General features: G+C 42.8%; 2 protein-coding genes across 5 annotated transcripts in view; both read right to left on the bottom strand.

Moving 5' to 3' along the window:
* Positions 1 to 480: 480 nt before the first annotated feature.
* Positions 481 to 12,432, bottom strand: clasrp (CLK4-associating serine/arginine rich protein). Of its 3 annotated transcripts, XM_037458012.2 has the most exons (21): positions 12,319 to 12,432; positions 11,120 to 11,259; positions 9,867 to 9,964; positions 8,919 to 9,020; positions 8,148 to 8,227; positions 7,877 to 7,961; positions 7,638 to 7,771; positions 7,079 to 7,175; positions 6,708 to 6,786; positions 6,558 to 6,631; positions 6,423 to 6,464; positions 6,081 to 6,338; positions 5,295 to 5,648; positions 5,019 to 5,201; positions 4,218 to 4,257; positions 2,679 to 2,739; positions 2,516 to 2,574; positions 2,378 to 2,424; positions 2,200 to 2,297; positions 2,015 to 2,039; positions 481 to 1,171 (listed from the first exon to the last, which is right to left on the bottom strand). In XM_037458012.2, the coding sequence occupies exons 2-21, from the start codon at positions 11,216 to 11,218 to the stop codon at positions 1,105 to 1,107; spliced, it is 2,082 nt and encodes a 693-aa protein (XP_037313909.2). In that variant the 5' UTR covers positions 11,219 to 11,259; positions 12,319 to 12,432; the 3' UTR covers positions 481 to 1,104. The 3 variants fall into 3 exon arrangements, 1 of the variants encoding a protein (XP_037313909.2); XR_005119529.2 differs by lacking the exons at positions 481 to 1,171; positions 2,015 to 2,039 and having other exon boundaries at positions 2,206 to 2,297; positions 4,214 to 4,257; XR_009955914.1 differs by lacking the exons at positions 481 to 1,171; positions 2,015 to 2,039; positions 2,200 to 2,297; positions 2,378 to 2,424; positions 4,218 to 4,257 and having other exon boundaries at positions 2,515 to 2,574.
* Positions 12,433 to 13,975: 1,543 nt separating this feature from the next.
* Positions 13,976 to 26,236, bottom strand: part of LOC119217125 (protein jagged-1b) — a 36,618-nt gene continuing 24,357 nt past the window's right edge. Inside the window, exons 6-14 of one of the 2 annotated variants that reach the window (XM_037470519.2) lie at positions 25,953 to 26,083; positions 25,149 to 25,268; positions 24,496 to 24,609; positions 21,546 to 21,659; positions 19,146 to 19,259; positions 18,672 to 18,718; positions 18,246 to 18,422; positions 17,266 to 17,419; positions 13,976 to 17,182 (exon numbers count right to left, since the gene is read on the bottom strand). In XM_037470519.2, coding sequence (XP_037326416.2) covers positions 16,758 to 17,182; positions 17,266 to 17,419; positions 18,246 to 18,422; positions 18,672 to 18,718; positions 19,146 to 19,259; positions 21,546 to 21,659; positions 24,496 to 24,609; positions 25,149 to 25,268; positions 25,953 to 26,083 — 1,396 coding nt within the window. In that variant the 3' untranslated portion in view covers positions 13,976 to 16,757. The remainder of the gene's footprint in view (positions 17,183 to 17,265; positions 17,420 to 18,245; positions 18,423 to 18,671; positions 18,719 to 19,145; positions 19,260 to 21,545; positions 21,660 to 24,495; positions 24,610 to 25,148; positions 25,269 to 25,952; positions 26,084 to 26,236) is intronic. The other variant, XM_037470527.2, reaches the window with a different exon arrangement.

Here is a 26,236-nt window from a genome sequence, read left to right on the forward strand (position 1 = left end):
GTGTTTTTTTTTCTTCTTCCCACCTGAATAAGCGTTTGCAATCTGTTCGTATCCACTCTGTCATCAGACACGAGTCCACGTGTTTCTCCTCTGAGCAACTGCCTGGTTGATTTCACACAGGTGTCTAGAGATCGCATCAGAAGGGCGCCGCTTTCTCCTTCTCCCGTTGACCAGCTGCGACTTCTTTAGAAGACACAGATAACACGGAAAATAAACGGCGAGAAATCCCCCAGAAGAGACGGGTCCGAGTCTCACTAGAAGCTGCAGCGAGGAACCTTCCGCTGAGAATTGTCGCCATCTGCTGATACAAATTTAACGCAAAGTGGAATAACTTCAGGGAGCATATTCTCGCATTTTTGTGACCTATATTTGGTTTGTTAAAAGGCGTGCAGACCTAATGTAATCAAAACAAACATCTGGTTTAACCATTTCTACAACCTGTGCGAGGCACAGCGGAGAAAAAAAGGGAAAGAGAGAAAATCATTTCAAATTCTGCTTTATTTCTTCATCTGTATTGGACATTCGACATTATTGAAAACAAAAAGATATTTGCTGCTGATAACCGGTTGGCAGAGCACACAGTATAAAAAAAGAGGGGTAGATGGATTGAATTCATACATTAACTTAATTTCTTTAATAAAGAAGTTTTAAATTGCAGTGTATAAATATCCTATACATCAGCTCATGAAAACTGAAACGGTCTTTGAGTGTTTAGAGAACCTTGGAGGCGAACGTGGGGCCAAAAAAACAAAATTGATATTGCTTAGTATTCAGCCGGTATTTAAAAAGCCAGTATTGGAATAAAGTCAAATATTTCTGCCCGAAAAAGAAAAAAAGCATGCAGAAGAAAAAACAGAAACTCATTTAATAAACTGGAAGTCCGAAGATGAAGCAATCAGGAAAAATGGCAGATCAAACCCTTTTTGACTGTGAAGATGATGAAACTAAAAGGCCTCGCAGTCTGAAAGTAATTCTGTCGACACATACCAGAGGACATAGTATTCAGGTAAAGACTTGTGCCACATTCACTTCATATTGTTACACGCTGCTTGTTTGACAGCATGTGTGCTAATGACCAGGTTTTGTAATGATGTTTTCCAGGGATCAGTGTCGGTAGTGTGGACTCCGGGAACGAGAACGGGACCGAGAACGAGACCGGGAACGAGACCTCCTGAAAGAAACGTACGCAGTGATCAGTACGAGGGGGAGAGCAGTAGAAAAAACAAAAAAACCCAACGAGAAGTCATAAATGTAAAAAAGTCGTCTTGTGATTTGATCAGTTCAAAATATGGGTTTAAAGTTATTGCTCAAAAAGATGCATTTAGATCAAGAGACGCTCATTGAATATAAATGTACACATTACTGATGTAAATGACCCTCCAGCAGCATTATTCTACACCAACATCTTTAGAAGTTCATGTATTTGAAGAGCTCGTTTTTGTGTGAATAAAAAAAAGTATTGCCTCTAATGACATTTAAGATTTAACGAATAACAGCAAAATTTAGTCTAAACATAAAGGGGAAGTATCATGAAAATTACTTTGGGTCCCACAAACTGAAATAAGAACCCGGTTGTTGTTTTTTTGTGTGCTGCATGGATGTGATTCAACAAGCCAGTCACCCCCCTTTTCGAATAAACCACCCACATTTCTGGATCTGCCGTTGCAGAGCTGAACCATATTTTTCTTGCAAGAAAATCAGAGGAGACTAGGAGTTTTTTTCTGTAGGGCTTAAAGACCAACGTGCTCACACAGACAACATGGGACAAACATGTTCTAGTAGGGACCCACAATACGAGTATAAACGGGAAAAATAGGAATGATATGTCCTAATATAAAAAGTTTGAGATATTGTCTTTGGTATTAACATTTTACTGGATTATTCTGTCCCTTGTTCTCATGTCTGAAGACTTGAAAGTACTGATTGCGGAGTTAAGTGAGATTGTGTGCGCGCATTGATGTGAAACGATTCCCATGATTCCTTGTCGTGTCGATTCTTGTGGCTTCTCACATACCTTCTGTGTGAGTTGTGCTCTCGGCCTGAAGGGACAGAGGACACAAACACGCCATTAACCAAAAGCAGGGAACGGCCGTCAGAGCACACACAGCAAATCGCACTCTAAATATGTTTGGGCTAAAACAAAATCATTATTATATTAGATCCATATGGCATCGTGAGGTCAGAAATCTGAAGCCTTACCATATTTGGAAGGGGAAGGAGAAGGCGAAGGCGAGTGGCTCTGTCGCCCGTACTGCCTCTCCCATTCATCCCTCTCTTTCTCTCGTCTCTCCCGCTCCCTAAACGCAGAGCCGCTGGGGTCAGACCGTTGCAACACACACACACACACACACAAATACCACACAGTAAGCACACTTACTTCATGCGTATCTTGCGTGCCATGGCTCGTAGCTCTCCTTCTCTCTCCTGTAACATAAAAATAAAAGAATCACCAATGAGGGGGGCTACAGGAGGCTTTCCGCCTGATGGTACGTACGTATGTGGAAAGAAAACGCACCTGTCGCTTGTTTTCCTGCTGCTGGATCTTCACCTGAGCGGCTCTTTTATCCGCCTTGGCTACAGGAATAGAACATTTGAAAGAAGAAAAGAAAAGTCAGCTTTAATGTGAAAATAATAAACAGATACATCAACACGTTTGTTTGAACACATTTTTTACTCACACTGCTTGTTGAGCGCCTTCTGCATTTTTAGCTTCAGCCGCTCCTGAGGGGTCATCTTGGGCTGCAGGTGATAACTGTGTTAGCACATGACTTCAGAGCCAGTGTGTGTTTAATTTAGAGAATCAAATGCTTGTTGTCATACAACTCTGATACTCATCTTAATATATAGTTACATTTGATGTTTGAGTAGTCAACAAGTACACTTACAAGCCGACTGTGTGATAAACTGTAGCTGAGTGTGATGATTCAGAAGCAGAACAGGATCTCGTCACATACACTTCAGTACATTTAAAGTATGAACTACTGTCAGAGAGCTAAAAAGGGAGGGCAGCCGAAGGAAGAGAATGTCCAAAAGTAAAACAAGTACAGGTTTGGTGAGTGCGGAAAGTTCAGAAAGAGCCAGTGGCATTTTGTTACTGACACACCCATCGCTGGGCCGTTTGCACCTGGCCAGGCAAGAAAAACTGCAGGTCAAACGTTGCAGTTTGTCGGTTGAAGAATACGCAAAACGTTTCTTCTTTTCAAGGATAGGCCGCTCGTTCACTTCTGAAAACTGTCAAGAACGTTTATAATTTATTGACAAATAAAAAGGGTTATTTAGTCTGGCTCTTTTGGAAATGCCCACATTTTCTTTCTTGTGGAGCGCTCCATGCAACTGTCTGTACACATGGCGCTACCACAAGTAGCCGCTTAGCTTTAGTAAGACTGGAAACGGAAGCTCAGTCATTTACATGTTATTTGTTATAGATAAAGTCTGGCACACAAGCGCTCCATGATTTTTTTTTCTTCATTTTTCCACTTCGGTTAGTATGGATTACACAAACAAGATAACATATTTAATAAAAAGATGGTAAGAGCCAGACTGTTTCCAGTCTGCAATAACCTACGCTAATTTACTGCCCCCAGTGGCATCATATTCACGCCACAGACACGAGACGGGAGTAAAGTGTTACAAAATGTCCAACTATTTCAGCTTTAGTATGAGCGGGCTCTGCTGCTTGTCAAAACAAGCCCCAAAACGGCTGTCCATAGCACGCCCATCTTGTTTTACATCAGAGATTAATCAAACCTCTTGGCCAATACTGAGTCACAAGTTGTAACAAGACACATGGTCAGTACTGAAAAGAAGAAATCCATCTCCCTCTTAGGGCCATCGATGTGTGACGCACCCACACGTATATGAGAAGACAAACAGATACAAGAACGCGGCGCGCTCACACCCCACACGAGGAGCGAGACAATGCTGACAGGGAGCGGAGAGGTTCACTCCATACAGAGATGGCAGCATTAATTCAGTCCGCCATACAGACTATGAAGAAGGTGAAGAATACTGTCATGGAAATGGCAAAATAGAGGAGGGGCTTTGATTGCAGTGCGTGCCCACTTTGTGGATGAGACGGGTTGGGTGGGGTCATTTTATTTTCTGTGGGCAACAATGCCTTCTACATCCCAGTGTGCCGGACAACCATGTCAGCCTGTCAGGGATGAGGGAGGCGTAGGCTTTAGCAAGAAACCCAGCTAGATCAAATTCTTACTGACTTTGGCAGCTCCCGTCTCTTTACCACCCGGAGTATCAGGCCTGGAGACAGGGACACAGAGAGGACCATTAGCTGGGGGGTGACGGCGACATTACGGTTTCCTTCATCTTACGGGTTTGAGCACATTTTGTGTGAAAAAAATTGAACATGGATGGATGAATCAAATTCTAACAATTCATGAGGATATAGATACTGTATTTCCTGAATAGCAGTGAATTTGATTTAACACAACAACATTTTGTATTATTGAACAAAGTAAGATACAGTTATAAAACAAGATGATTAGTAGAATAGTGCTTTAAATGTAACAGTTGTATTGCTGATTTCGGATGACTAACAGTCCCCCCCCCCCACGTGTCCCATCAGCGGGCGCTCGGCACACGTGGGCTGAAGCTTTTCATCCTGCGAGGTGACGCGTCAGCGAGCCTTTGAACAGCGAGCTCCAAACCAACGCCAGTGTGCCGCTGACCTTGGGCTTTTGTCGGAAAGCTCCAAAAGTTTTCAGCTCATTGTGTATTGTGAACTATAGTAGCAGTCTCAGAGGGCCTTTTCAATGTGTGTGTGTGTGTGTATGGAGGGGGTGGGGGGGGGGGGTAAGATAGAAAAGGGGAGAAGCTGTGTGCCCGTCAATTATGCGTAATCATAGTGGCAAAGTGGTTTTCCGTTCACTCTGCTTCGACGCTGTGATGTAAACGCCGACAGTGGAAGGGAAAACACAGATTTTCCTAAATTGCATCCACATTTTCCCCCAAAGAGCACAGGCCTCACAATGGATGGCTGTTTACTGCAGTGACCTTCTTACTTTCTTAGCTTGTCACGGACGGTGTTGGTCGAAGGCAGGGCTCCACTTGGAGGGGAGGGACTTTGGTTGAGGCGGCTGGGGGAGTGAGACGGACTGCGACTGCCGCTGTCTCCCCTCCGGTGGCCTCCGCTGCTCCGGCCCCCTCGCCTCAAACTGCCCCCTTGCCGCGAGCTGGAACGGGACCTGACGGGAAACAGAAGGAGAGAGAATGCGTCACTGCTGTGTGTGTGTGCAGCGAAACAACAAGCAAAGCCCCGTGACACCAGGGAGCCTCACCTCGTCCGTCTTCGCGCAGAGTATCGTCTCCTGTCTCTGTCTCGGTCCCTCTCTCGCTCTCTGTCTCGGTCCCTCTCTCGCTCTCTGTCCCGGTCCCTCTCTCGCTCCCTGTCAGCAGACCTCGACCGCGTCCGGTCTCGTCTCCTCCAGGAAGCAGCCCCTCCGTTCCCTCCTCTGCTCCGGGAGTGAGATGTGGAACGCCGCCTCGACCGGGAACGAGTTCGGGATCGTCGGCCGTCCCTCCCCCCGCGGCCGCGCCGGGTTCGCCGCGATCGGGAGGAAGAGCGAGAGGTGGACTGGGATGAGGAGCTGGAGGAGGAGGAAGGGGAGCGACTGGAGGAGGACCTTCGTCTCCTGGACAAACAGAGACACATGGTCTTAGCGACAACACAAGCCCAGAACCTAGCCTAGTTTCTTAATCTTAATGTCCATTGATGGACTTTATAGGGGGGGGGGTGTAAATATGCAAATATCAGAATCTCATATACTTGCATAGAATATGATTGGAGAATACAATCTACTTATTGATTGCATTGTCATAATCTGACATGCACAGTCAAGCACAGTCAAACTAATCCAACCTCAACTTTTTCATGCAGAATTGGTCAATTTGAAACTTTCTGTATGAATATTTTAATTCCAAAACTTATCCACCTCACCTTTTATAAAAATCAGTATTTCATCGTCAGTATTCTGTCTGCCTCAACGGCTGTGGTCAATTCAACAGACAAAAATTCAACGGTACGAGGACAATAGCTAATAGGAGGAAGACGGAAAGTTACCGACCGGGAGCCCCTGCTATGACCTGCAGGGTGTTGCGAGTTGGAGGGGACGTGTCCAGAGTGAGGAGCGCTCGTTTGTGTGGCTGCTGCTGCTGCTGCCACGGCGGCGGCGGCGGCTGTGGCGGCTGCAGCGGCAGCGGCTGCTGCTGCGGCGGCTACTGCTTCATCGTCGCTGCCTCCATAACTGGTGATGAAGGTGATCTTCTCGGGACCAGGAGAACGAGAGCGCGACCGAGACTCAGAGCTCGACTCCATCTCTGGTCTGAAAGAGAAACCAGGAAATAAATGTGTTATATAAATACAGACCACAAATAAGGAAAGTAAAAAGGACAAAAAATTAACTCACCGTTTATAGGGATCGTAAGTTGGGCTGTCTCTCCTTGCATAGCTAAAAAAAAAAGATCAGAACATGTTTCATTAATAGAATTACCCAGTTTAATATTAACAAGGAAAACCCCTGTAAAAAGAACATGACATTCACCTCGGTGGGCTGATCTGTCTTCCCTTCAGTCTCTTCTCTCTGAACTCTCTCCTTTGTCTGCGAGAACGCCGACCCTAAAATGATCAAATGAGTCACTTAGAAATTGTCATTTACGCATCACACATTATTTCTCAGTGGATGTTGTCTTACGGAGTACATGGCCTTCTCCGCCTCCAGCGCTTTGGCATGTTTGATGGCCTCCACCTCCTCCTTGTCTTTCCTCAACATCCTGATAAACCGTGTTAAAACAACAAATGATTAGGATTCACGTTTTTAACCGTTTATAGAAAATAATACACGAAAAGTGAACAACCATTTAATTGATTCGGGAAGAAATTCTCATGGAAAGATTGTCTAAGTTGTTGCTATAGTGCTACAGTTGTTGCTGAGGTTCATTCACCACTGACTCTTGTTTGGAGACGGAAAAGTATAAAAGCAAAAGAATGTCAATCATAGCACATTACAGCCTTTGCTCTGCGTTTAACCTTTGAGCCTTGACAATAAAATCACTGACATGTTACCTGACAAAGTCTCCTTCTGCCATTCCGTACGGGGTTGCCATTTTGTTCACGTCCAACACCTGTTCTTCGTTCAACTCATCAACATCCACCTCCACATCTGCATGAAAACGAAAGAGTGCTTGTACTTTACATGTCGAAGGCAGAGATAATCCCTCAGTTCACTGCATGCAACTAGATTTGTATAATAGAATCTGACATTTTACCGCCTAATGGAATAATAATTTCTAGAAAACTGATAGACTATGTTTAAATATTTTCACCAACAGTATCCAGCAGTAGTTGCTTAGGCCAAAGTTGACAATGACAACAGGCGTTGTGATTAAGTAGATGATATTTGGTCTAAACTAAACTTTTTTTATTGAACATTTCAGTCAATGTCTAATAAAACAACTTTGTTTTCCTTTTAACGAGATATAATTAACCAGACATTTACTAATTAAATAAAGCAAGATGAGGTTAATCATAGATGATAAAAGCTCATAAAAGCTCAACATTTCTGAATAAACCGATTAATCGCTGCAGAATTCACTCTCCTGATGTGCAAGTCTCATTTCCTCACCAATGTCTGGGATGCCTTCATCCTCTTCAGATTCGCTCTCTGAATTTTCTTCATCTTTGTCGGACTCGGGGTCTGGCTCAGTCACCGTGCTGTCTTCGTAGGTGTAACCGATGGAGGCCTTCTTTTCAGCCAGTCTGCACCACCAGAACAAACATTTAGAAACGCACGGAAAACCTACAGACTCTAATAAGCATTGATTTAATTGCACAGTGGGGGAAAAAACAATAACAATGACATACTTTTTCTTTTCGTCCTCATTTGGTTTCTGCAAACCACCGTAGAGCTCATCCAGGTAGATCTGGTACAAACACTGCTCCTCAGAGACTGCGGGACAGCAGGGAGTTTAAGAGCACAACAACTGAAAAATATACCCACTGAGGGCAGATTAATGGACTATTAGAGGCGCTTTAAGAACACACACGTTAACAGCAGCTTGACGGTGTTGCAACATGAAACCTAATGCCAATGTAACACTTTCAAGCTTTCAGCTATGAAGTTTGTGAAACTCACTGTTTGCAAAGTCATTCTGCACAAGCCCTCTGTATCGCTCATAATTGCACTTTCTCTCCTCCATTTCCTGCTCTGGGGTTCTGTGTGGGACAAAAAGCACATGGTTGTTTATTATTTGACCAAATTTTAGGGAGCCTTTTTGGTTTGAATTTGATCCGGAAACATTTGACTCTGCGGTTAATGTAGAAACTGCACAGATGCCCATTAAATTACTCATTAACATAGTTATTACATCCAATAACAAACTACAACAAGCAGTGTTTGTGTAATTTACCAATGTAATAGAGGGAATCCTGGGATGATGGTAGGAAATCCAGTAATTGTCATTTATGAGGCAATGAGAAATGTAAAGGAATGAAAACCCTCCTCTAGGCATTTAAACTTAACTACAAAAAAGTACAATAGTTGTGCATATTAGGCGAAAAGTTCATTTACATCCAACTATAGCGCAAGGAATTTGCGTGTGTACCTCACATTTGCTGCTGGGAAAAGCAGAGAATATACAGTGGCCAAGTGGCCAACACATTCAATACGGATAAATGTTGTATAAACAAACTGAAGCACTCTCAAATTACTGTACTTTCTTGTTATCATCCCATGTGTTCTCCTTTAATCAAGAGCCCCAAATGTTATCATGTAGAATCATCTGAAGTATGGGTAAATGTTTACACCTTACCGCCTGAATCACAAGGCAAAAAGTTAAACATCAGAAAATATTCACAGTGGACAGATTGTGGATTGAGTGTAACGTGAGGGAACTTTAGAACTTACGATGTGCTGAGCAGGGGAGGAGTGTAGGTGGGGATGTAGTCTAGATGAGCTCGTACATCAAACCTATCAATCATGTTGTTTGCATCTCCCAGCCAGGGCATCCTTATAACAAAAGAAGAGAAAGTGGGATAATGTACATCACCTCCGAGGACCGGGGGAGGGGGCGTGGGGGGGCGAACCGGCCAACTGACTGGAGGGGGCGGTGACCTACAACAGCGCTGCTGTAGGCGCAAAACGATTCGATATGAAATGAACCACGAGCCTCTTATCTGTCAGAAGGAGGAAACCATCACAAGCATCCCGCACGTTCTTGGTCATTACCTTACTGGGGTGAGCCTGGGTTGCTTTGGAATTATATTAAATGTGTCCGTTAGTGAGCAAGGATCACAAATTAGCATTTGTTTCTCCCGCAGTAGACCGCGCATGCGTGACGTCATTTTTTTTTTAATCAATGCCACGCGATCGACCTATTGGGCTCCCCTGATCTAGGACTAAGTTACAAGAAGCAAGTTCACCAGTTTTTTATTCAGTTCCCAAATAAAACTCATGATTTTCAGCTCAGGTAGGCTAAGTCAGTGGTTCTCAACTTGTCTGGCTCCGGGACCCACCTTTACCCCTTAATGACAAGCCGCGACCCAATTCGATCCAGTTGAGAAACACTGGGCTAAGTTATTGCTTAATTAACATGTGTGCCTTAACAATGATTGATTTCATCCCTGACTTTATGGGACGTAATTGACAAGAATCTACATAAATAGATAAAGACAAATGTTAACATATCCCTACAGTAGTGTGTAATTACAGTGCATCAATATAAAAACAACAACAATGTAATTATAATAGCCACATAAATTGTTAACAGCATAAAAACAAAATGATTTACTTAATCGCTTAATGTAATGGTCCACAGGTGTGTGTGTGTGTGTGTGTGTGTGTGTGTGCGCTCACATGTTGATGGGGCTCTCTGCAGCCAGCGCCACGGCTGGATCCAGATGAATCTTGTAGGCTCGGCCATGAACCTGGAGAAACTGAGCTGGATCTTTTTTCTGTTTAGACAAAATGAGAGGCTATCTGAAGACAATAAAATTACATATTGTTACTAACTAAATCAAACAGCAAACCAAATTGGGAAAGCTTTAAACTGGCAACACGCCTTAATGTTAGTCTCTGTTCAACCCATAAGGAGAATATAGGCTTGTGTATTTGGAGCTTTACAAGGGATGTAAAAAAAAAAAAAACACTAGCAGAAATAGAAGGCTTGCAATAGGTGGAGGAGTCTCAGCCAACGCATCAGCCTACTGAAAGCTTGAACCGGCGCCTCAGCACACAGAATGACTGAGACAAGATCAGGAAAGATGATATCATAGCACACAACTAGTAAGATCTTTTAATAAGTTCATCAGAACAGTTCATCAGAACAAGTAACGGTAGTTGTGGTGTTGATATTTAAAGTTCTATCATTCAGCTAGCAGATGGTTCTCATGGTTAATTCGGAGCTGGGACCGCGGTGACCTCTACTCCCTTTCTCATCTTTATAAAGACAGTTAACAACACTTGATATTTGGAGGATCAACACCGGGAAGGATCTCTTGCCACAGAGCTGCGCTGAAGCAGCGGTTATATTCAAGTGTCTCTGAATAGGTTTTTCAGATCTATCAGTGATAGATCTGAAAAGTGTTAGTCCCTTACTATTAGAGCTGTCAACAAATATTCTATATTCAAATATATATTCAATAAGTTGTTAAAAACACATTCGAATGTGACAACAGCGGCGCGATTGTACCGACTTCATATTGCATGAATAAAATAGACTAGATGGTTTGATTATTTGCCGTTTCATGCCAAGGAAAAGATCCATGTTTACAACAGCACAGCTCGCTCTGAGCATTCAATGTTGGTTCTATGCTCTATAAACTTGGGAGGGAATAGAGATGGTGAGAGAGTGTGTGTGTGTGTGTGTGTGTGTGCGAGCGAGAGGCCAAGGTCTGCGGTCTTGGCCATTAGTTAATTATTTATTTATTTTTCTGTAGGTAATGTTGAATAGGTTAAAACTTAAAAGAAATGAATTATACAAGTAGTTATGTCTCGTAATAATTTGTCCTGTTATTGAAGTGCCTAATGCGCAACCAGATAGTCGAATATATGTGTTTTTTTTTAAAGCGAATATTCGGCATTTGAGCAATTTTGACAGCCCTACTTACGATTTTCTCGTAGTACTCTCGCCGTCGCTCTCCTCGGCGTTTGTAATCTACCATCATGCCACGGAGCTTGCGCTCATGTTTGCGGGCCTCTTGCCACATGACGGCTCCGCTGGGGGTGGGGGCGCGGCGTGGCACGGCTGCTGTGGGAGTGGAAGAGCGAGCGGAAACACGAGAGAGAGAGCAGGGATAGACAGAAAGAGACAGAGAGCATACAAGGACATGAGGCAACGCAAGTTAAATATGGATGTAGAGGAGGCGTAGAGGATGAAGAGGTAAAAAGAACAGAATACTCTTAAAATACATATTTGACTGAGACAAGCTGCACAGACAGAACTCAGAATGCTGCAACGCTTCTGGTTGCCACATTTCTTACTAAAATAATAAACCCCAATCAATAAATCAAAATGAATGACACAAAACCGCAGTAATTATTTTACCAAAACACTGAGTGTGACTCAACATTCAAAAGTACAGATATCATTGGGCAGGCAATATGTCAAGACTAATTGGTTTGAGGCACTATTATTAATAATTTCTCCATTTGACTGATGTTATTAATAATGTGGGTCATTAAAGAGGTTTAATCTAAACAAATTAACACAAATCTTTGACTTGGGTATATTTTATATTTACTGATATCAAAGGCGACCTATAATGCATTTACAAATAAATCTAAACAAATAGGTAAATTGATAGCTTAAGTCATTTCTTTGCGCATTTGTCTTTGAAGTGGGAAGTGACGTTCAAGCTAACTTGTTTTAGTCTGTTTATGGTCTCCGCGTTATTAGTCATTAGTCTGTTAACGTTAGATCAATATTTTAGGAGCAGCTAAACCGCCTGCAGCCGAAGTGCTAACACAGCAAACTAACGTGGTCTAACGCATATGCTAATCGAACTTTAGATACACAACGCCACCGTCCGTGCATTATTAACCTTATTAAAATCCGATTGTTTATGCATCCTTCGTGTTGGGCTTTCAGACGTCACGCCGCAATGAGCCAAGAGTTACAAAGCGTCCACGTTCGAGCGGCCTTCGCCGTTAGCGTTGCGCTGTTAGCATAACAGCTAGCCTGGCTTTAGTTTAGCTAGTTTACGAAGACGTCAGCAGCGACGCGTGTATCGCAGACTCTTTAACGCCAACAGTACAAGAAATACAGCTGTGCCACATGTTCTGCTTAATGATAAAACGCACGTCGTACCGGTTTTAATGACCACCAACACACACACTTGGGTTGTTTTCAGTCTGCCGAGAGCGACGATAGCCGAGTGTCACACGCCTCCTACTTCTTCTTCTTTTTCTTCTTCCTCCACTTCTTCTTTTGCAGTTTATTGACAAAAGCCGGCTTAAAGTCCCATTACCGCCGCCTGTTGGACTGGAGTTATTAGTCTAGCAGGACCAAAATAAAATCCTAACTAAATTATTTGTATTATTCCTGTTATTTACATAATTTATAGGGATATTTTGTATTCCCCTCGATGGCTCTGTTAGCAGGTCTCCTTGTGTACATTTGCAGTTTTCATCATATTAACTTCTTCCGTTCCTTGTTGTATACATTGCAGTCGGGATATATGTTGGACAATTTCTATGAATTTCCACCTGATCCAGTTAAATGTTTTCATATTCTATGAAGTGTTTCATTTCAACCTTGCTGCCCTATTCTCAATAATGACAATAGGTTAATTACTTTGTCTTCTCTCGGGCTCTTGCTCTCCATGCCAGCCACGCCAACATGGTTTGGATTATTGGGATGTTTTAGTGAATGTTTTGCCACTAAGTCAATTGTTTAATTTCCTTTCAACTCTACAGAGGAGGAACTCAAAAAAGAAGACATCCAGCCAGCTACAATTTATCCTGAAACATTAAAGTATGACTATGTCAATACATCAAAGATTAATTTAATGACATAACATGGTATACCAAATGGGGCAATCTGCATGATAGGTGTTTCTACCTTTGATACATTTTTTATGGTAATAACATACTTTTACTTTTGAGTTTGAATGGAGGATTTTTCTTGTAACAGCTTTTTTGTAATGTGGTTTAGGCTTGTACTTTCACTTTAACAAAATATTCCGATATTATTTGTCCATACTGCCACATCTTCCACATTGTTAATGTACTTTTATTCAAAGTAGCCGGTTAGTTCGAGGAGTTGATACATCTTCCTTTGTGCTGTTAACCCTTGCTAGTGCTCTTTACAATTTTAGGATATATGACAACATTTTAATTCCTCATGCCAAGTGTTATGAGAAAGTAAGAACGGTAACACTTGTCACACTTGATATATCTGAAAAAGGCTTGAACTTTTGTGTACACGTTGTAGCCACAAGATGTCCCTGTAAGACTGTAGAAATGCCCATAACTGTGAAGTCATCCTCACTGTTGAGATTACTTTAGTGTGATGAATAATACAATAAGAACAAACAGTATTTATTCGAGAAAAATACTAAATATGCAATCCAGAATTGACATGAATAATGCTGCAACTACAAAGAAGAATGTGAAGCAAACAGTCTATTTGTCACGACCCGGCAGAACACTGGACACAGTCTTTTCAGGCGTTATATAGTCTTTATTGATCCGACTGAGTATCTCCAGGAACCGGTTTTTCAAAAGGTTTAATCCAGATAGAATTGATCCGGATTTAGCAATCCTTTTTTTTGTGATCCGAGATCACGTGATCCAGCTTACTTTTGAGCCAGTTTTTCAAAGCAACATCGGATTGGATCAATCTGATCCGGATAGGAACTTTTCAGGATCACCAAATCTGGATAACCAGTGCTCAAACAGGATAGGAAATCACAATGTAGAACTATAGATATGTAAAGAGCAACAAGTAGAATAGCCAGTGTGGGGTCAATATAAGTTTATTTTTATTTGAAATGAAAACACACACATATAAAAAAAAACCTACCATGGTTGATGACTCCTTCTCTAACAGCAAATACACCGGCGCAGGCACGCTTCAACACTGCTCATTGCAGAGCAAGATGTGCAATTGAGCGTTTAAATGGAGTTCTTAACAGGCGCTTTGCATGCCTTAACTACATGCAACATAACCCTTGCCTGTATTGTCCTGCACAACATCAAAACGTGGATAGCCACTCTCACGTCACTAAAGAAAAATCACTCCTTACGGAGGAAAACAAAAAGGACTATGAAACTTTAACCTTACAACCAGACCGAAATCAAAATCATTGGAGCAGAACATAAGAACCTGGTTGTCGAGACGTGGGACTGTGGCGTGGGACTATGACGAGGGACTGTGGCGTGGGACTATGACGAGGGACTGTGGCGTGGGACTATGACGAGGGACTGTGGCGTGGGACTATGACGAGGGACTGTGGCGTGGGACTATGACGAGGGACTGTGGCGTGGGACTATGACGAGGGACTGTGGCGTGGGACTATGACGAGGGACTGTGGCGTGGGACTATGACGAGGGACTGTGGCGTGGGACTATGACGAGGGACTATGACGAGGGACTAAGGCGTGGCTAGAACGAACACACTGGCACAGGGAGACGCAGACTCTCAGTACGCATGGAGACACACACCAGAAAGATTCTGTTTAAAAGAGGAGTTAACAAACTAGCCTCTGAGTGTGGCATTAACTTCAGGTCACGCCAACAAAGCAGAAGTGAACAAACTAACATGCCAGCATCAGCTGCATCAGCGGGGATATAAAATGTATTTAGATGAGACAGCCATGACTTTCCGGGAGCGTACATCAGGTGGAGGGAGCGCTCGGAGTAGTTAACATTCCCATATTTCCTGCTGTCCAGGGTGGTGACAGGAAGCATTTTTTCATTTCCAGCTTGCGGCTGTTTGCAAAGGCCAAAGGTCACATTTGTTACATCCATTTGCCCAATAACGGTTGCTGCTGTGATTCTGCAACAACAGCAGCTCAACACATATGTATGTGTTTACATACAGTATAATTTAGCTGTTTATTGTTATACTTTACCAATATCCTAAAATACCTCTGAGGTTGATGATTACAATGCATTCAGAACCACTGAGGTTAAGAGATGGTATAATGTGAGTACGATCAATTTTCCAACAACAGACAAGATACTCACAACCACATGGTCGTTCTAGAGGAGGTCAATCTGGGGTCAATCAGGCCTTTTCTCATAATGTAAACCCCACACTACTGAATTCTCTCTTTAAATGTATTCCTCAGTTGCTTTTAAGCTTACAATAAGAGTAAAACGGAAATACCCTCATCCCCTCTGCATCACTTACACATTACTCATTTTCATAAAACCCACTTAATCGTTACATTTTTGGTCATAAGGTGACTGTAGAAGTACTTGTGGTTCCACAACATACATTAGTACAAATGGAGAAAAGGTGACGATAACTGTGTCTAAACAATTTATGACTTTATAACCCACTTAAATTACAAACCAATAAATACACAGGAAATGAGAACATGTTTTCCTTATTGCCCTATTGTCAAACATCGTTGCTTTGGCGTCTGACAACATTAACAACAAAGCTTGTCACAGCAATCCAAACATGCACTTGTTTTACACATATAAAAAGGCGGTGACACATTTTACGCTTAATGACAATGGTCAATAATCTCTGTGTGGCACTTCTGACACCTCCCACTAACAGCGACTCTGACAAGTGATGTTTACAGGCAATTTAAAAATGAAATAGAGTTGGTAAATGCACTTTTATTACAATCCCCATGTGCTGGTTGATCCAAATGGAAAGTGAAATGGGGAAACCAGAGCAAAGCAATATAGTGACACTTTGAGACCGAACCACAGTACAAAAAGGGCATCAATATGTACAACACACTCATGTACAAAAAAACTACTTTACACGCAGGTATGAAACAATCACACACCTTCCACAAACTGGAGCAGTACAAAGAGAATACAGGCAACAGTGTATAGTTTTAAAACAGGTTTTAAAACGAAGGCTAGAAAGCAGGAGTATGCCCCCCCTTTGACACGCATACACACATACATATATTTATATATATGTACACATACATACAACATACAACTTTCTTTTTTAATGTAATGTGTCCTTTCCCCCCACATACACTGATAATATACTTTCTCTCTTTCTCTCTCACACACACTTAACACACCTCCAGACACAGACACGCACATTGAGTGTTAAATAAGCATCTATCCGTTGATCTCTGTCAGAGTTCAGTCAGAATCAGACAGGGAAGTCTGAACAGCATTCCAATGGCATCATGGACCAGGAAACAGTTTGAGAAGCTCCTCCAGAGGGTGATCCTCTATTTCTTGTAGATTTCTTGTATCTCAGGCACTCCAAGGCAAGTCTTTAGGCCTCAAGAATGAATCAAGAGTCTGATGAGTCTATCATGCAATCACGCATCTGCTGCCTCTCATAGTTAATAAGGTCAAAGACGACAACACAGTTGGACTTTTGACCCTGCTACTTAGCGGCCTTTGCTCATCAGGTGTTTTCAGGTGCTATCTGAGGCCCTAAAGGTCATAAGGTCACATCATTTTTATAACTGCAACAGTGAAATAGTGCAAGAAACTGGAAACATGTCTCTGTTGGTGAGAGAGTGCGAAGAACACAAAATGAAATAGAGCTAAAAAAAAAAAAAAAAAGCTCCTCGCGGCCCGAAAGTTCAAGGGTCAGGCCTCCAGTTCCTGGTTGTCTGTGTGGTGGAAGCGGTTCAACTTCTCCCTCTCCCGGTTGGAAATGTCCAGTTTTGGGCCGTGGGGAGCCTTTAGTGCTGGAGACGGGTGAGAAGGTGCCGGGGAGGGGGGCAGGGTCAGTTCAATCTCCTCGTAGCTACGTGAGATTGGGGCCGGAGGCTGTGAGAGGGCGGGGGACAGGAGGGGCGCCGGACGGTCCACGTTTCTGATGAGGTTGACAATCTCCCTCTGGTTGTTGATGCCTTCTTCCTGCGGGACGGCCTGCTGCTTTTTCCGCTTTCGATGGAGGTGTGAGAGGATGCAGACGCAGGCCACGCAGCCGCAGACCGTCACTGAAACTAAGACGCCGACCAGGATGATGTAGAAGCTGGCCCCCCCATGGGTTGTGTCCGACATGGCACCTACCGACACGGAGGCAGAGGAGTCAGACCAGACTTCATAGAGATTTTGTCCTTTTTCATACACACACCCATGGTGGTCTTACCTGGACAGTGCTGACCAATGCAGGGGTTTTTGAGGATCATGCACTCGTTACCATAGTAACCCTCGGGGCACGCACACAAGTATCTGCCCTCTGTGCTGTGACAGGGCATCCCCTTGTGGCAAGGGTTGGGGTTGCACATATCCACCGGCACTTTCTGTAATCATGGACATAAACAAAACACTTGGGATTACTTTTATTTTGTCACATCTGTGAAGTAGTAAATATTGAAAGGCATAGTTATTGTACTTCCCTTATTGGAGAATTATCTGTAGATATTGTTGGGTCACTATACCGGTTACTAGTCCCTAATAAATGTAAGACATCTGCTTAATGTTTACCAAATGTAATGTATTAATTATCTCTGTTTATCATTTACACATGTAGGTTAATGTAAGAGCATTACTATGTACCAAGTGTCTGCAGGATTTCTGTAAAAACTCATGTATTTTGGAAGGAGTGAGCATTTCTCTGTATTAATTAGAATCTGATTATTCTGCTCAAGTTGAGAGTGAGAGTTTGCAAACAGGTGTTTTAGAATAGTATATAGTTTAGTATTGTATAGCTTTTATTAAACGTGGGCCCTGTGCATTTCGGCATCATTCCCAGGTGAGAAAAGAAATTAGTTTTCTTCAAGAAGACTATTTCTCCAAATGGTTTTATGTACCTTAATGGCTCACTTGTTGTTATCAATATTCCTTTAAATCTCTTTGTAACAGCTTGACATTAAATATACAGTAATGTGAACAAATTTATATTATATATGTTTTCATGATTTAATGAATTTATCCTGTTCATTATGTATTCGACTGATATAATTTATTTGATAATTATATTCTCTGATGTTTTCCAGATTGAAAGGGACTTGGACATCTTCCTCCACTGCACACAACCATTGGGTTTCATCGTATATGTCTGATTAAGAGGATATATGTCTGCAGACTAAGCCAGCCTTAAACTAACATCTATGAAGGTTGTCCAACCTCACAGAAGACTCCTGAGTATCCCGTGGGACAGTTGCACTTGACAGTCCTTCCATCCTGCTCCACACACTGTCCCCCATGCAGGCAGGGGGCACTGTCACAGGGAGTCACACCAATCTGGCAATATTTCCCAGAGAAACCAGGTGTACACGAGCATCTGGAGATGGACATCTGGTCCTACATGAGACAGTATAGTGCGTGTCACTCATAGCATATTAGAAAAAGAGAGAGCAACAAGAAAGACAAAGATTAAACCTTTGTTTTCTGGAGATGTGGAAGAATCTTAAGGTGTGCGATTGAAGACAATCAACGATAGAAAGAAGGTGACACTGTCACCACAGTGAATACCAGAGACTGAGAGGGAGACAGTGTAGCTGTTATATATATTTATACATGCACAGAGGACAGCGGCACAGGGACTCTCACCTCACAACGTCCACCATTCAAGCATAAACCCTGACAGCTGCTGTTCCCTAGAAATCAGAGAAAGCACAGACACCATATTAAGCCGTCACACTTGATATGTCTCTGCTTACAGCAACAATAATATACAAAGTAAAGAGATAATAAAAGAACAAACGCAGATTAATGATGCCGGGCGAATAGTGTGCAACCAGGATGTCAGATTGTATTTTAACAAAGGACCAGCAGGACATAATACAAAAAAAGAAGAAACTTCACACTCCTTTTGGTTGGTGTTACGTTTTTTGTGTATTGCAGTTATTCCCTGTGACAGACGATTAATAGAACTGGCCTTTGAATAAAATGATCTACAGCCCACAGGGATCCTGGGATGCAGGAGAACTGCTGTTTAAACACAATCCTCTGGGGCTTCTCATCTTCCTCTCCGGGCTGCACACAACCCTTCCTGCCTTCTTTTATTCACTTGATAATACTTACTGATGTCACAGTTGGGCCCCGTCCATCCGGGATGGCAGTCACACAGGTATCCACCTATCAGGTTGCGACAAGAGCGGGCGTGGACGCATATACTCATTTCACACTCGTTGGTGTCTAAAGGGAGAAAAGTACAGATCTGATTAACATTTCATCTTTACTTTACTACATGACATCTGACGTCTCTGATACATCTAATCGAACTGAGCACGTGCTACATTTGCTCCTATTTATCCTACTTGGACTTTACAGTACATTGCGTTAGATTTAATTTAGCTGACACTTTAATTCAAAGCGATTTACATAAACATTTAAATCACAAATGATTTTGAACAAGCATCATTGCTGCAACAACATATTTCTTTAAAGGCGTGTATTATTATTCTGTTAATTAAGCAAAAGCAATTACCCTATACAGTAATATAGCAAAGTATACAACATGCGCTACTATATATAGTTTATTGTTAGGAGGCTATTATAAAGGCAAATCAAGTTACAGGACCCACAAAGTGCCATAATCGACCAAATATATAATAAACCAAAGTACCGCTGTAATCTTATTGCAAATTACACAAATGACTGTAAACCTTTCACTGAAATGAGATTAAACATCCCATAAAACGATGGAACCGAATCCTGGATGTCTCTTACTCGGTCCCAACGATCTTCAGCCACCTGTTAAATTAAATTTTGGAGCTGATGCTCGGTCTGAACACTGGCGTGGGAAATCGCCGGGCTGACGCCAGCAGGACGCACGCCGCCACACGGAGACAGAGCGGCTTCCCCGGCTGAATATTGTGTTTACAAATGCACAGCACATCCGACGCAATGCCTCGCAGCGTCTCCTTACATCCTCCCTGCACAGACCCCACTGCTGTGTCGCTGCTTCAGTTAAATGTATTTGTGTCTCCTTTTCCCACCCTCTGTTGTACCGGCAGTGTAAAAAGCCAGGAAGCCCCCGAGGGCTTGTCTCTGGCAGCAGGAGGAGGAAGGTTTAGAAAGACACGCTGAATGGATAAAGAGGAAGCAGTCGGTCACTTATAGGTAATCTAAACCGGTTGCAGTCAGTGAGAGGCCTATTGGGATTTAGCGGAGTATATGTGTACGTCTTTTATCTATGGAAAAGCCTGTAGAGAAAATGTGAGGACAGAAGTTGGCTAATAAAAGAGTGGAACTGATAGAAAGTGTAATTGCTTTTCCCCATTTGAGGCACTATTGATGCTCTGCCTCTAAGCTCAGTTTTATCACTTGTGTTAGAACCTTGCGTGTGTGTGTGTGTGTGTGTGTGTGTGTGTGTGTGTGTGTGTGTGTGTGTGTGTGTGTGTGTGTGTGTGTGTGTGTGTGTGTGACTGTGAGCTACTGATCTGTGATGTGGAACTGGGGGGGGGATTATCAAGTGTCAGAGTGACATATCACTGTAACACAGAGGAGCAGGAGAGGCTGTCATCCTGAAATATGTCTCACTTTTTTACTTCATAACCCGCGAGCCTCTGTATGGATTGTGTGGATAGTGTGTTTGTTTGTGTGTGTATTCGTGTGACCTGATCCTGTACACTATTTCCTCGTACACCCACAACAACCCGCGGGGAGTATATTTTTCTTTTAATATGAGTGAACACGGCCCAAAGCGCCGAGACAGCGCGTTTAGAGACTACTGATGTTCAGTCAGGGGGGAGCTTGAGTAAACACACGTCGGCCTTCTCTGCCTGTTTCATTTGTGCTTTAAACGCATACTTCAAAAGAAAAACGTAATCACAGTTTATGAAACCAGCTGTGAATTACAGCTCAGATTGATTTAAGTGGTTAAAGGATCAGTGTTAAAACTGAATAGATTCCGTTGACGATAATGAAAATCAGATTTTCTCATTAATAGATATTTGTATAAACTGCAGCCACAAACTTTAATGATGAAAAATGATCCTTCTGAATCAATGCTATCAGATTGAATTCCTTTCCACCAGCTTTGAAGTCTTTGCTCTATAGTTTAGTGATTAGTTTTACAGTACACAGTACAGCCAACACTATTTAAATGAAACCAATATCAGAACCTTTGGAAAATATATCACCATAATCCATTTTTTAATGTAAAATGAAAATATTTGAACTGCTGTCAAACCTGTGTACTATGATCCATAAGTCTGCATCAGGCTAAATCTCCTAACAAAAACAGACAAAACATTCCCATTGAAAGCTCCCAAACAGCTGCTCAATGCGCCGTGCAGTGAGAATGTTTTTTCATGAACTTTCAACTTTCAATCACAACTTTAAAACCGACATGAATCGAAATAATGTACACGGCGCAAATGTACACTGTCTGTAGAATGACATCATAACATACTGTTATCATCACGACTAAAAGACAACACTGAATCATTGATTCAGTAGGGCGATGTAGACACTAACCCAGCTGGCACGTCCTGCCGGTCCACCCGGGCGGGCAGAGGCACCGGAAACCTCCGGGAGCCTCCTGACATGTTGCTCCACGGCCACAGGGGCTCCGATCACACTGCCTCACCGCTGGGAAAAGAACATACGGCATGTGAACAACTGGACTGTGTAATGGGACTGTGTGTGTGTGTGTGTGTGTGTGTGTGTGCATATCAAAGAGACATTTTGTGTGTCGCTGAGTGGGTGCCACCGTGTCGACATGTGCGACTATGCGGGTGCTTCAGCGGCCCGTGTTTTCATTCTCCATTCTGCTGCTCTGGAGTCTGTGCAAACAGCGATAAACAAATCCTCTGCCACCTCAAACCTTACCAAGTGAGGAGGGAGGAAAGGTGGAATCTAAATAAATGGAAGCACAAAGGCAAAAGAAAGGAGACAGAGAGCAAACTAAAGAGGAAAATGGGGCTGGCATGCCTGATTCCACTTCTGTGAGGAGGAATTAAAAACAGACAAAGAAATGTGAGAAGCACAAACAGAGAGAAGCGCTCATATTAAGAGTTAACCATGCCTGACTTCCTATTACACACACTGTTACAATATTTGCGCATCATTTTTCCCATGCACGAATCTGTGCCATACATATTTTAGCCAAGAGCTCTCTGTCTCATGACCTTTTGTCATGTACCTCACCCTGCAGAGAAACCATTTTCAAACCCCATGACCCTGACTCCAATAATAACCCAGCCAAGATGGCAGCATGTCCACCAAAGCTGGATGAGGTATGCATAACCAACATAGAGGCCTTTAATTAATATTGATTATTGATATATATATGTATATAAATCTAAATCTGTGTTGTGGTTATGGTTGTCGTTGTCTGCAATCCTGACAATCCTCTCACTGTGTATCTCCCAAGAGATGCCCCCACAACACACACAGACAGAGACAGACCGCCTCGAGAAACAAACAAGGGCAAACATAATAATCTACAGCTTTATTATTCTGTTTGTGCCTTCTCTGTTCTTTCATACCAGCATTGTTTATCCTGATCGAGGTGAAAGCCAAAGACGTGGAAAACTGTTTGTTTACACACGTAGCTCTGACAGACCGTTACCTGTGTGATCCAATCGCACCTGTAGCCACATGACATGCATGACAGCTCAAACCTCCTATACACACACACACACACACACACACACACACATATACACACACACACACAATGACAGACCAAAGGACTGAGTCCATTGAGTGGGCGATGGTAGATGGTGTGAGGGCTGCTGCAGAATGTAATAAAGTGTGAATCGGGGGTCCGGATGTGGACAGATCGTACTTTGTCAAGAGTGCATGTCTTTAAACATACTATCTAATATTTCTATCTGTTGATGCTAATGAAAGTGTCTGTGGAAGCTGGCATAGTTGGGGACCTAGGGAAGAGGCTACTTAGGGATAATTTAAAGGTTTAAAGGGACACTCCGCTTTTGTTGTTTTCTACAGTGAAATGTCACTTTATTTGTAATTAAGATTACTTCTCAGCCTGTGAACAAAAACAGTTTTATGTCTAATGGGGGTGAGGAACCTCAACAATATTATAAATTTGCATCTTTGGTAATGTATGATCTGATGTTTCTTAGCTTGAATCTACTTTTAAAAGTCCATTAAAAGTCAGGATATCTCAGCCTATTCAAACTTAAATGAAATTATTTTCAATGAGAGGATGCACCCCTATTTCTAGAGATTATTTATTTAATCCTACCACACTTCTGTTCCCATGTTTTCATCCTGCACTCTGATCTTGGATCATATGACAAGGTGACCTGGTTTTTGTCAGAAATCTGGCTGTTAAAGTGCACGTAAACACTAATCAGAAATTAAACACTAAGGAATCTCTTTAAGTTCTGTGATGCAGAATCAAACTTAATTCCTCTGCGCTCCTCATGCGCTACAACACGGTTACCCCCGGACCAGATCGCATGCCACAATGCCATTTTTGTGACAGAGAATGGCTTTGTCTGTATCGGACAGTCTTTGGAATGGCCAAAGTTAGACGGTCAAGCATTGTGTATTTTTAGAAGAAGCATTAGGGAACTGTACAGCAAACTAATGTCTCCCAAAACAACAACAAATCATTCCTGTTCTGAACACCAGTGTGTATTGTCTTACTGGTTAGCGTTGGTCTCATGTTCCTCGCTGAGCAAACACAATCTGATAACATTACATTCATTTGGCACTTTGGTCCCAAACAACTTCCCCCATGAAGGCACATCATGAGAAAACCGGATGTCGCCTCACAAATTCTCACATGTGGAACTAAAGTCTGCTAATAATCACTCAGCAGTTCGTTCCGTCATCGCGATCCGCTTTGTGTTTCAATCTAGTCATTTCTCTATTGTTTTTTTTTTATTGCGTCAGGAGCTGTGTTTGTCGGTGTTGTTCTTGTTTTCCTCAACACTAATATGTGGACACGAGAACCCACTCTTTCAATAGAGCTGGAGCCACACCCGTCGGATCAGGTGCATGTGACGCACTCAGCTGACATTTGCAAACTGATCCACCTCATCTGGATCAAAGCCTGGACGTACTTTAATGCAGGACATTGTGTCTCAATAAGAAACACCAGATAATGAGCCCTTGATTCACTGCCATAAAAAGGTACATAATGCACACACAGGTTCACCTCTTTCACAGTTAATCAATATTGTTCAAAGATGCTCCACTTTACCTTTTCTTGGCAGTGTAAATACTATTCACACACACACACAAGAAGAGAAGAGGGCGAGGCGGACCACTGATTGCAGTTGGCGCTCTGGCTAATTTAGCTTCCTCTGTTTGATTGATTAGAGTAACCGTCTGGGTTTTATCCAATTAATACAAATCACAGAAAATCGTCTGTGTGTGTGTGTGTATGTGTGTGTGTGCGTGTGTGTGTGTGTGTGTGTGTGTGTGAGTGTGTGGCAATGGCAATCACCATCAGCGCAGATTTGTCCGGTCCATCCGTCGGTACACGTACAGCTGAAGCCGGTTGGGTCTTCCACACAGGTGGCTCCATTCACACAGGGCGACGACAAACACGCATGCTCCACTGACGGGAGGAGGAGATGAGGACAAAGACGGATGACACATACATACGTGTGGATGTGTACAGATGGGTGCTTGTGCGACGCAATGTGCACTTTTTCGGATGTGACTTCAGACAATTGGGTGACATCATAACGTATATATGGCATAGACCTATATCTAAGATGGTCATCTTTAGTGTGATTCAAAGCAGTTTTGAAGTGTGAAGTGTCATTTGAGAGTAATAATCAAGTGCACGTTGGAGCCTTGCGGTGTGTCAGAAGGAACCTTCAGATACAGATATTTGTATACCATTTGGATGGTATGAAGTAAACTAAAATGGATTATTCATGTACAGATTACAAATGTTTGCCTTTGGGTTTTGTCTGTATAGTTATTTCTGAATTTGACCTCCACCTTGCCTTAAAATAAAATATCATCTCTTTTGTTTTGCATGAGCTTCCCTTGAATTTTTGAAAACCAACAACCATGATTTCACATTTTCTATCTGCTGTATCTTTGTATTTGAATAATTTGGCTGAATAACGCGGATATCAAACTTACCGATGTCACAGTTGCGTCCTCTGAAACCATCCTGGCACTCACAGTGGTACGCGTTAGGCTCCGTGTTGGTGCAGGTCCCGCTATTCTTACATGGCTGGTGGGTGCCACAGTAGTTCAGATCTGGGGTCATAGAATATATAATTGAAGTATGCTATCGTTATAGTATACGTTTATATTTGAGTTCAAAGCAGATTTTTTTAAAAAAGGTAACAAAAGATACAGGAACAAGGAGGAAGAACGATCCAGGTTAACACACACACACGCTGCTCCAGGTTCGGTTTGACGGGTCAGTAGCTGCGGAGCCTGTTGCTTCCGGTGTTCAGGCTGAATCCAGCTTCCTGTGAGGATCTCCTTCATGCTTACAGTCGCTTTATCTCACAAAGGCTCTTGAGAGAAAACGTGGCTGAGAGCCCCTCCCCGCTCCCATCCCCCCTAACCCGAGGCCATCACCTTTCCTCTGCACAATACACCGTCCCCTGGGCTCCCGGATCCCAGCGCCCACACCGGTACAGAGGTGGGAGGTGTGCTGTTATATTCTGCGATAATACAGGAGTGGTGGGAAAAGTTAAAGTTTTGGGCGGGGTGGGGGTTAAGCCCTTAAAGACCTGTGTCTTCTCTCATGCAGAGGATCGGTACACTGTGCATGGGAAAGTGTGTGAAGAACCACGCCTGAAAAACGAATACTATTGTATTCAAACCTCTTTCATCTATACGCGGATGACACAACTGCATTCATTGAGATTTGCTGTGCGAGACAGTGCTTGTAATGAATGCTAACTGGGCTTTTTTTTCTTCATTTCGTACCTTTGTCACACAGCAGTCCTCCCCAGTTGACGTCGCACACACACTGCCAGGGCTCGCTGCAGCTTCCATACACACAGCCGGGGAACGTCACACACTGGTCACACAGAGGGCCCTTCCAGCCATAGTGACACCTGGTGAGTAGGAAGGACAACCAAACGTTTGCTCATACCACCTTCTGGGATTCATAGTGACTGTTCTTAAACCGGTTCCATTAGTCATTTTGTGTGCATGCTTTGGTAATCTCCACTTATATTAATTCATCAAATGGAACTTGCTCTAGTTTC

This window comes from Pungitius pungitius, chromosome 3 (assembly GCF_949316345.1).
Source record: "Pungitius pungitius chromosome 3, fPunPun2.1, whole genome shotgun sequence".
In the NCBI taxonomy this organism is placed as follows: Eukaryota; Metazoa; Chordata; class Actinopteri; order Perciformes; family Gasterosteidae; genus Pungitius; species Pungitius pungitius.